Raw genomic sequence first — 12,184 nt, 5'->3', positions numbered from 1 at the left:
TTTTTTCAGCTAGAGTCAAAATTACTAAGCAATAAACACATTTATGACATTTCAAATTTATTAGCAGATGTGAAAATTGAGAACTTACAGTGGCAGGAGAAGCAACTTCTAAATCCATCGGCTCAAAAATAAGATTCATCTGTGGTGACATTTGGATAATCTCGCCACTCATCAGACATAGCTTTTTGTTGTCATCCAGCACAGTGTTCATATTCTCAATCCACACTGCATCTACTGGCCCGTCAAAAATTAACCATTTCCTGTCTGGTGTCTGGTTCATTCAGATGGTGAATGAAAGGCAAAAGTGGTTATGGAAGGAAACAGTTCATTCATGTTATTTTACAATTTTAAAATGTATCTCCTAAAACTAATTTCACCATCAAAATGTAAAGGCGCCTTTGGGATAGAGTGCATATGTGTGTGAATATACATACATATCCACTAAAGAAGCCTAATCTGTGCGATGGGCGAGACAAATTTTAACATCTTTTAACAAATTTTAACAGATTTTACCTTTTCCAATGTCTCTGGAATCATATACAACATATTTTAGAAAAATGAAAAAAAATGTAACTGCCAGGAAAAATGATTTTAATTCAAACTGTCTGACTATATAGACATTCTATTTAGTATTCATACAGATCAATTATTCTTGTGTGTTAGGTCAAATTTTCTGTTCCCTCCACTGAATGAATTCACCCACATACACATCCTTCTTGGGCTGAACTGTCTTGTGGTCATATAATAGCTGGCATTAATATCAATATAATGTTCACAGTCCCACAGTGAGAAAAACTGATTCTCTTTTCCAGACCCTGATGAAGAAGCCATCCTGTGGACACAGATGATGCCTTGGGTTCACCTTCAGCAAATGCACACTTGAGTTGAAGTGGTGAGGGATTTGAATCCACCTTAACAACTTCTCCATCCTGTGATCAAAAGCATTAATCCGCGAGACAGTGGGTCTGTCTGGACTCAAGTCACCCATAGCCACACTCAGAAGCTAGCTCTGGCCATGTTCGGGAAGCATGGAAGAGTGCATTGTCTTGGAGAGAAAACCTTCAGATCAACTTTTCCTCCTGCTGTTGGGTTCTTAAGCCTGTTAGGCTCCACTCTGAGAAACACTCCGCTGACGGTAAGCAGGTGGGCCCTGCAACAACTGGGAGACCTCACTTTTAATCTGGCTTTACTATTTCCCAGCTGTGTGACTTGGGGACAGCTACTTAACCTTCCTAAGGCTAATATTTATGGGATGTAGCTTCCTGGAAAATATAACACATACTATGTAGCTAAGTATAAAATGAGAGAGATATCTCATGATTATTTCTGTATAAGTGATACGATAGTACACATTATCTAGAGACTTCACATATTAATCTGGGCCAGAGCACATTTACTGTGACAAGAAAGGATCTAAGAAGTTTCATCAGTGGTCCCAGATCTCTGTGTGCCCCACCTGTACCTCCTGACACGGCGCAAGATCTCTGCCCCGTGAGAGCCAATCCTCACGTTATTCATGGCTCAAGGTCCTTCAGGAAAATAAAAGTATAGCTGCGATTTAACGTTTTTCTGTCATTACACTGACTCATGACTGTCTTGTCCTTAAATGAGTAGACAGTACCAAATTTAGGATGTATGGTAGTCAGAATAAAGGTTAACATATATATATATAAGATTTATATATATATATAAGATTTATATATATATTTATTTATATTTACTATATATATATATATATATAAGATTTATATATATACATAAGATTTAACAAAACAATTAAATGTCTCTAGCCTAGGCCCCTTTTCCTGTAAGACTAGCCTTAACAAGCTGTCTCTATCTGATCATAGTCCATGGAGAGACTGCTGACACAACAACCAAGTTAACATTTATTAGTCTGTGACCTTTCTTAGAGTGGGCAGCAGCCCCTCAGCAGGGTACGCCAGGAAGGGGCAAGTTCCCAGGCCCCTTCCCAGAGGTCAGCAGCTGGCACATGCCTCACGTTCTCCTTCCACAGACAGCTCATGCTCTCCCAGCACCCTAGAGGGAAGTACTGGAGTTGCTCTTTCAGCCCTGGAGTCTATCTAACAATCAGTAGGTGTGACAGTGACAGCCAGCTGAGCCGCAGGGCAAACGTTACTGACAGATCAAAAGGCTCCTGTTATTCAGATGCTCTCCTTGCTGGGTCACCTAGCCTGGAAAATGAGCACCAGAAATGCTCTCTGCAGCCTCCTCTCCTCGTGCCCTTTCTTCTGTGCATACTGAGGAGGATATGCCTGCCCCCATGGTCTCTGGCCGTCTTTGTAGAGACTCACAAGTGCTCCTCACAGAACCTCTGCCAGACTATTCAGTACTGCACTTTAAATATGTACCTTGAACTATAAATACAAAAGTTTACTCGAAACTGAAAAAATCAGAGCTCTCATAGCCTTTCCAAAAAGACATGCAAAGTGTCGGCACTTACCGATGAAGCAGCAAATGCTCTGAAACTGACAGCAAGGACCCCGTCGGACCACTCATGGGACACTAAATCAAACTGTCCATACAGCTGACCCATGGTGACGGACTTCGGATTTAAAACAGTGATCTGAACCTTGTTTTCTTCCATTAACCCCTTAATAGAAAACAATTATTTATTTATTTAAAAGAATACTGTCTTTATTCATGAAAAACACGATTGTGTATGTAGACAATCCTAAAGACTCTAAAAGAAACTATCAGAAGTAAAGAGTTCATTTAACAAGGTTCCAGAGTACAAGGTCATTATCTAAACATTGACTGTATTTTCTAAATAATGTCAATGAAAAACTTAACAATAAAATTTAGAAGTACAATTTACAAATGGATTTAAAAACTCATAAGATACTTAGGAATAAATCAGTAAATGTTGGTTGAAATCTATAAATAGTTGTTATTATATGCTTTACGGGTTAGATATTCTTTTCTGTTTTTCCTTACAAACCTTAAAAATGTTAACACCATTCTAAACTCACTGGCATTACAAAAACATGTCTGGGGCTGAATTTGCCCCATGGGCTGAACTTGGATGATTCTTGCTACAAAACATTCTTTGAGTGAAAATTAAATAATTAAAATATATGGAAATATGTACCATTTTCATGTTGTGAAAAGTTCATATTGGTAAGTTGACAGTTTCCACTAAAACCTTGAAAACTGTTATATGGAATTAATAAGAGATATTAATAGACCTAGGGCATAAGCTTTTTTATGTTTCTGATAGTTTTTCTTAGAAGAGCTTTAGGTTTACAGAAAAATTGAACAGAAAGTACTGTGTATATATCCACATATATTCCCTCCACCTCCCACCGCATACACAGTTTCCTCTATTATTAAAGCTTGGCATTGGTGTGGTGCATTATTATGAGTGATGAACTGATATGGATATCTTGTTATTGACTAAATCCCATGGCTTACTAAGGTTTACTCTTTGTATTGGACAGTTCTATGGATTTTGCCAAATACATTATATCATATATCCACCATTACAACATATACAGAATAGTTTCACTGTGCTCTACTTATTCACGATCTTGTTTTTTTTTTTCCAGTTCAGATCAGTTCAGTCGCTCAGTCGTGTCCGACTCTTTGAGACCTCATGGACTGCAGCATGCCAGGCCTCCCTGTCCATCACCAACTCCCAAAGTTCACTCAAACTCATGTCCATAGTCGGTGAAGCCATCCAACCATCTCATCCTCTGTCATCCCCTTCTCCTCCTGCCCTCAATCTTTCCTAGCATCAGGGTCTTTTCAAATGAATCAGTTCTGCACACCAGGTGGCCAAAGTATTGGAGTTTCAGCTTCACCTTCTAATGAATTCAGGGCTGATTTCCTTTAGGATGGACTGGTTGGATCCCTTGCAGTCCAAGGAACTCTCAAGAGTCTTCTCCAACACCACAGTTCAAAAGCATCGATATTTCAGCACTCAGCTTTCTTTATTATAAAGTCCAACTCTCACATTCATACATGACTACTGGAAAAATCATAGCTTTGACTATATGGACCTTTGTTGGCAAAGTAATGTCTCTGCTTTTTAATAGGTTGTCTAGGTTGGACATAGCTTTTCATTCAGGCAGCAAGCATCTTTTAATTTCATGGCTGCAGTCACCATCTGCATGATTTGGAAGCCCAAGAAAATAAAGTCAGACACTGTTTCCACTGTTTCCCCATCTATTTGCCATGAAGTTATGGGACCAGATGCCATGATCTTAGTTTCCTGAATGTTGAGTTTTAAGCCAACTTTTCACTCTCCTCTTTCACTTTTATCAAGAGGCTCTTTAGTTCTTCTTCACTTTCTGCCATAAGGGTGGTGTCATCTGCACATCTGAGGTTATTGATATTTCTTCCAGCAACCTTGATTCTAGCTTGTGCTTCATCCAGCCTGGCATTTTGCATGATGTACTTGCATAGATGTTAAATAAGCAGGGTTACAATATACAGCCTTGACTTACTACTTTCCCAATTTGGAACCAGTCTGTTGTTCCATGTCCGGTTCCAACTGTTGCTTCTTGACCTGCATACAGATTTCCCAAGAGGCAGGTCAGGTGGTCTGGTATTCCCATCTCTTTCAGAATTTTCCACAGTTTGTTGTGATCCACACGGTCAAAGGCTTTGGTGTAGTCGATAAAGCAGAAGTAGATGCTTTTCTAGGACTCTTTCTCTCTCAATGATGCAATGGATGTTGGCAATTTGATCTCTGGTTCCTCTGCCTTTTCTAAATCCAGCTTGAACATCTGGAAATTCACAGTTCATGTACTGTTGAAGCTTGACTTGGAGAATTTTGAGCATTACTTTGCTAGCATGTGAGATGAGTGCAATTCTGCAGTAGTTTGAACATTCCTTGGCATTGCCTTTCTTTGGGATTAGAATGAAAACTGACCTCTTCCAGTCCTGTGGCCACTGCTGAGTTTTCCAAATTTGCTGGCATATTGAGTGCAGCACTTTCACAGCATCATCTTTCAGGATTTGAAACAGCTCAACTGGAATTCCATCACCTCCACTAGCGTTGCTCCTAGTGATGCTTCCTAAGGCCCACTCAGCTTCATGTTCCAGGATGTCTGGCCCTAGGTGAGTGATCACACCACTGTGGTTATCTGGGTCATGAAGATCTTTTTTGTATGGTTTTTCTGTGTATTCTTGTCACCTATTCTTAATATTTTATGCTTCCATATCTTTTCTGTCCTTTATAGTGGCCATCTTTGCATGAAATGTTCCCTTGGTATCTCTAATTTTCTTCAAGAGATCTCTAATCTTTCCCATTTTATTGTTTTCCTCTATTTCTTTGCATTGATATTTGAGGAAGGCTTTCTTATCTCTCCTTGCTATTCTTTGGAACTCTTCATTGAGATGGGTATATCTTTCCTTTTCTTCTTTGCCTTTTGTTTCTATTCTTTTCTCAGCTATTTGTAAGGTCTCCTCAGACAACCATTTTGCCATTTTCCATTTCTTTTTCTTGGGGATGGTCTTGATCATTGTCTCCTGTACAATGTCATGAACCTCCATCCATAGTTCTTCACGCACTTTATCTATCAGATCTAATCCCTTGAATCCAACTGTCACTTCCACTGTACAATCGTAAGGGATTTGATTTAGGTCATACCTGAATGTAACAACATACTAAGTTCAACTCTCCCACACTGCTTTCTGCCCACCACCAGTGGAGCTTGGGGCATGAAATACCAAACTGAGGAAAAGATATGGGAATAATAATATGAAGCAGTAAAATAAACTCAAGGTCATTGCTTTCTTCTTTGTTCTCAGAAAGGGAATAACAATATGTCATCTTTAACTCAGAAGCATGGGAAAGCTCTATTAGAATATCTCAGTCAGGACAAAGTTGCTGCCATCAAAGAAAGATTTTTGTCCCAAATGCAGCAGAGCTAGTGTGAAGCTGCACGTTGTAGGCAGTGACTATGAAGCTGCATTTATCTTACCACAATGTCACTCTTAGAATTTCCTGGTAATGAATCACTTTGAGGCTTTATATTGTCCCAGAATACATGGTCATAACCTTCACCTTTTTAAATCTTTTAGTGGCACCACATTTGGCTTTTAGAGATTTATTTTTATAGCAAAATAATTAGTTCATATAGTAGTAAAACAACAAAGGAGGAAGAATGCAAACAAAAACTCAGCAAAAGAAGGCAAGACAGATAAAAGGAAAGGAAGGGAGGCGAAGAAAGGAAAGCACATGTAAGGATAAAAGCATAAAGGGAAAGATGACAGAAATAAGCACACATCAGTTTGATAATAAATACAAATGAATCTAAATTCCCCAATGAGAAGATAAGGCCATCAAATGGAGAAAATAAAAGTCAAACTATTTACTCTCCATAAAAAAGTAAATCACAGTGACAGTCAGAGTCACAATTACCAAACATGGGCAAATACGTATGCAAGGAAAAAGTGGGGGTTGCAATACTGAAATTAGACACAGGGGATCCAGGGCAAATAACACAAGTACATAATATTATACTGGCTGAAGGGGGAGGCTCCACAATGAAGGTATAATGATACAAATCCCATTTGGCTACAAACATTGAAATATATGTGGCAAAAATTATTTGAAATACAAAGATAAGTAGACACAAATGCAGTATTAGTTGGAGAATTTAAAACAGCCTCACTCCTTTAGTATATCAAAGTAGATCAAACTGAGTCAACTAGGACAGTAATTTTGAATTATATAATTATCACTATTTACTATGCTTATATACATATTATATTATGCATACATACAACACACACACTTCAATTCAATACCACTAGCAGACAGCACTAGAGGAAGTTTGCATTATGAATCTGAACACCATGAAATAAAATACACTCTATGAAATTATAAATTACTCTATGAAAGCATAAGGTTTTTTCACATTTTCAGATTTTTTTATACAATGAACATGTTACCTTTATCATTAAACTTTTAAAAAAAAGAACCAAAGGCTTTGAGGCAAATCTGTGGCATATTCTTTATATGCTGAACTTCCTACTTGAATCATATTACTTTTCTATTTTCTCTGTATTTTCATAATTTTAAGTTGCTGCATTAAAGTATCCTTTTAAGTGACCATACATTACACAAAGCTGATTATTGGTAAATTAATGTATTAATACCACACTTACCTTTTCACATAGGTCATTTAATGCTCCAGCTAAGACACGATATGCACTGGTTTTTCCTCCAAATGGTTCTCCAACAATCATAAAGCCATGACGCACAATCATCATTTCATATATCTGAAGAATCTTCTCAGAGAAGAATCTGGTCATTTGCAAATTCATAGAGTCACAGTTGTCTTTGATAGCTCCCAGCAAATCGTTGTAATCTGGTTTTGGTAATTTCACCCCAGGAAACAAATCTGAAGTAATTCCCTGATGATAGATGATTTGGATGTTTATATTGACATTACATAGCTATAAACTCTCATATTATCTCTCTCTATATGTTTGTATGTATATGTGTACATCTATACACATATGTATATGTTTATAAACTTGATAAAATTTCTCACATCCTCATATTTAATACTGATGAAAATAAAGCCATTAAATAATAGCTCAGTATTTTTAACAGCTTCATAGAGGTATGACTGACATACAATGAACTGCTTATATTTAAAGGGCATAATTTGATAAGTGAAACCACCAAGTCAATGAAGATAATCAACATATCAACCATCGCCACAAGCTTCCTTATGATCTTTTGTAATCCTCCTCTTTCCTCTCCTTGACACCTACCTCCATCTCCAGACAATCAGCACACATACTAATTTGCTTTCTGTTTCTATTTTTAATTTCATTGCCTAGACTTTAATAGGGATGAAATTACACATTATGTGTACTACTTTTTTTAAATCTAGCTTCTTTCACTCAGCATAAAGGTTTGAAAACTCAAACATGTCACTGCATATATCAATAGTTCATTGCATTGAAGTAGTCCACCATACTGAGGTGCTGGTTTTTAAATCCATTTTCCTGCTGATGGACATTTTCATTGTTTTTTGTTTTGGAAATAAATAAAGATGCCATGAACATGTACACACAAGTCTTTGCATGGACAAATGCTTTCAATTCTCTCAAGTGAATACTGAGAAGTGGAATACTTGGATAGTACCCTTAGATGGTAAAGAAACTGCCTGCAATGCAGGAGACCTGGGTTCAACCCCTGGGTCAAGAAGATCCCCCAGAGAAGGGAATGGCAACCCACTCCAGTATTTTTGCCTGGAGAACTCCATGGATGGAGGAGCCTGGTAGGCTATAGTCCATGGCATTGCAAAAAGTCAGTCACCACTGAATGACTAATGCAACACAACAATGGCAAGTATGTGTCTAACATTTGAAGAAACTGTCTGCTTTCCCAAATGGTGGTCTTATTTTAAACTCCCCTCAGCTGTGTATGAGAGTTTCAATATTTGGTATAATCAGTATTTTTTAATAAGTGTGTAACAGTATCTTGCTATGGCTTCAATTTGTATTTGCTAAAAAGTAACACTTTTGTGTTACTTTTGTGCCATATGTATATCTTCTTTAGTGAAATGTTTGTTCAAATCTTTTGTTGCTCTTGTTCTTTAGTCGCCAAGTCATGTCCAACTCTTCATGACCCCAAGGACTGCAGCACACCAGGCAGCCCTGTCCTTCACCATCTCCCAGAGTTTGCTCAGTCTCAAATCTTTTGCCTATTTTAATGGGTTTATTTTCTTCATGGGAAGTTTTGACCATTTGTTAAGCATTCTACTTACAAGTGCTTCACCATACATCTAACAGGCAACTATTTTTTATAGCTCTAACTTGTCTTTCATTCTCCTACAGTGTATTTCAAAGAGCAAAGTTTTTAATTCTGATGAGCCTATTTTATCAATTTATTGTTTCATGCATTGTGCTTTTGGTGGTATATTCAAGAAATTTTTGCCTAACCTAAATTCACAAGAGATTTGTCCTGTTTTCTTCAGATGTTGTAGTTTTACATTTTTTTCAGTTAAAAAGTTAAAAGATGAACATTATGTGATTTCAAGGCTTATTATAAAAACTATCATACTAGCATAAAAATAGACAAAATATAACAATGGAACAGAAGAGGGAGACCAAATATAGATTCAGACACATATGAAAACTCATTCTCAAGCAAAAATAATCCAGTAAAGATGAAAAAAAATAGTCTTTGAACAAAGTATGCTAGGATACCTGGATTTATCAAAATAATGAACTTGAATCCATACCTCATATCATACATAAAAATTAGTTTAACAGTATTTTAATCAGTGTAGTGGGTAGTATGTTAATCCTTTTGGTGTTCCTCAAAAATTTATGCCAGAATGTCACCGTATCTGGAAATAAGATCTTTGCAGATGTAATTAGATCAGATGAGATCCTACTGGACCCTAACTCCAGTGACTGGTATCTATACAACATAAAGGAGAGGAAGATGCAAACTCAAAGACTCCTGGAAACAAGGCCAATCTAGTGATAGGGACAGAAGCTGAAGCCACCAGAGAAACACCAATGACAAGCCAAGGAACATCAAAGATCATCAGTAGCCTCCAGAAGCTAAGAAAAAGCAAGGAAGGGTTCTTTCCTAAAGAATCTTTACCTTCTTTCAGAGGTAACCAACAGCTTATTTCAGACTTTTATCCTCCAGAACTGTGAGAAAATAAATTTCTGTTGTTTTAAGCCACCAGGTTTGTGGTGCTCTGTTATGGAAGCTTTAGAAAAATAATATAATCACATAATACAGAATTGGAAAGAATTATAATTCCACATATAGTTTACATGAAAATATAAAGTCACTTTCAAGGTCTAAGAAACATTCTTTTATAAACCACTAAGGCTATTTCATAAGCATTATAGCAACTTAGGGCTTCCCTGTTGGCTCAGTTGGTAAAGAATCTGCCTGCAATGTGGGAGACCTGGGTTCGATTCCTGGGTTGGGAAGATTCCCCTGGAGAAGAGAATGGCAACCCACTCCAGTATTCTGGCCTGGAAAATTCATGTCTGGGGAATTCATGTCTGGCCTGGAGACCTCAGTCCATGGGGTCGCAAAAAGTCAGACACAACTGAATGACATTCATTTCACTTCACAGCAACCTATGTGAGAAATACAACTATTCTTTTCACTCTGAAGATGAAAGCGAAAATTCAGAAGAGCTTAACATGAAAGCATGCATTTGAGTTATACCTTAGAACTGACAAACTTTCAGTTTGACCACTCTTAAATTTAATTCTTTAAATGCCGTTACAGAGAAACCGACTCCAGTTCAGAGCAGTAAGTTTCCTTTGGGTAAAGGAGAGACAAAGACAATGCAGTAGGATGTAGCCTGGCTAAGTGGCTGCAGTTCTCTTTCTGTCATATACTGGCCAAGACCCCAAGTAACTTGTCAACTCTACTTCGCTTACACCATCTGTAAAATGGAGATAATGATAGCTCCTGTCCTACTGGGGGCTTGTTAGTTGCTCAGTAGTGTCTGACTCTTTGCGACCCTATGGACTGTATCTCACCAGGCTGCTCTGTCCAGAGGATTCTCCAGGCAAGAATACTGGAGTGGGTTCAGTTCAGTTCAGTTCAGTAGTTCAGTTATGTCTGACTCTTTGTAACATCATGAACCACAGCACACCAGGCCTCCCTGTCCATCACCAACTCCTGGAGTCCACCCAAATCCATGTCCATTGAGTCGGTGATGCCATCCAACCATCTCATCCTCTGTCCTCCTCTTCTCCTACTCTCAATCTTTCCCAGCATCAGGGTCTTTTCAAATGAGTCAACTTTTCGCATCAGGTGGCCAAAATATTGGGGTTTCAGCTTCAACATCAATCCTTCCAATGAATACCTGGGACTGATCTGCTTTTAGGATGGACTGGTTGGATCTCTTTGCAGTCCAAGGGTCTCTCAAGAGTCTTCTCCAACATCACAGTTCAAAAGCATCAATTCTTCGGTGCTCAGCTTTCTTTATAGTCCAACTCTCACATCCATACATGACCACTGGAAAAACCATAGCCTTGACTAGACAGACCTTTGTTGACAAAGGAATGTCTCTGCTTTTTAATATGCTGTCTAGGTAGGTCATAACTTTCCTTCCAAGGAGTAAGTGTCTTTTAATCTCATGGCTGCAATCACCATCTGCAGTGATTTTGGAGCTCCCCAAAATAAAGTCAGCCACTGTTTCCATTGTTTCCTCATCTATTTTCCATGAAATGTTGGGATTCCCTGGTGGCCCAAATGGTAAAGCATCTGCCTGCAATGTGGAAGATCCAGATTCGATCCCCAGGTTGGGACGATCCCCTGAAGAAGGAAATGGCAACCCACTCCAGTATTTTTGCCTAGAAAATTCCAAGGATGGGGGAGCCTGGTGGGCTACAGTCCATGGGGTCGCAAAGAGTCAGACATGACTGAGCGACTTCACTTCACTTTGATGGAACCAGATGCCATGATCTTAGTCTTCTGAATGTTGAGTTTTAAGCCAACTTTTTCACTCTCCTCTTTCACTTTCATCAACAGGCTCTTTAGTTCTCCTTCGCTTTCTGCCATAAGGGTGGTGTCATCTGCATATCTGAGATTATTGATATATCTCCCAGCAATCTTGATTCCAGCTGTGCTTCTTCCAGCCCAGTGTTTCTCATGAAACACTGCATATAAGTTAAGTAAGCAGGGTGACAATATACAGCCCTGACATACTCCTTTTCCTGTTTGGAACCAGTCTGTTGTTCCATGTCTAGTTCTAATTATTGCTTCCTGACCAGCATACAGGTTTCTCAAGAGGCAGGTCAGGTGGTCTGGTATTCCCATCTCTTTCAGAATTTTCCACAGTTTATTGTGATCCACACAGTCAAAGGCTTTGGCATAGTCAATAAAGCAGAAATAGATGTTTTTCTTGAACTCTCTTGCTTTTTTGATGATCCAGCAAACGTTGGCAATTTGAACTCTGGTTCCTCTGCCTTTTCTAAAACCATCTTGTACATCTGGAAGTTCACAGTTCACGTATTGCTAAAGCCTTGCTTGGTAACCATGCCCTTCTCCAGGGTATCTTACTGACCAAGGAATCAAAACCAGATCTCCTACATCACAGGCAGATTCTTTATCATCTGAGCCACCAGTGCTTAGGAGTAACTATTCATAAAGCTCTTAGAATAGGGTTGGGTCCATTGTAAATGCATAGTGTTTGCTAAGTAAGCAAAAATA

General features: G+C 38.4%; 1 protein-coding gene across 1 annotated transcript in view; it reads right to left on the bottom strand.

The window, feature by feature from the left end:
• DNAH7 (dynein axonemal heavy chain 7) overlaps positions 1–12,184 on the bottom strand; it is a 261,928-nt gene that overhangs the window by 122,542 nt on the left and 127,202 nt on the right. The window contains exons 30-32 of the mRNA XM_040228896.1: positions 7,138–7,386; positions 2,462–2,611; positions 89–271 (exon numbers count right to left, since the gene is read on the bottom strand). Of these exons, the coding sequence (XP_040084830.1) occupies positions 89–271; positions 2,462–2,611; positions 7,138–7,386 (582 nt within the window). The remainder of the gene's footprint in view (positions 1–88; positions 272–2,461; positions 2,612–7,137; positions 7,387–12,184) is intronic.

Source organism: Oryx dammah, unplaced genomic scaffold (genome assembly GCF_014754425.2).
Source record: "Oryx dammah isolate SB20612 unplaced genomic scaffold, SCBI_Odam_1.1 HiC_scaffold_27, whole genome shotgun sequence".
NCBI classification, from domain to species: Eukaryota; Metazoa; Chordata; class Mammalia; order Artiodactyla; family Bovidae; genus Oryx; species Oryx dammah.
The sequence above is the reverse complement of the archived record's forward strand: the minus strand, read 5'-3'. Positions and strand labels throughout refer to the sequence as shown.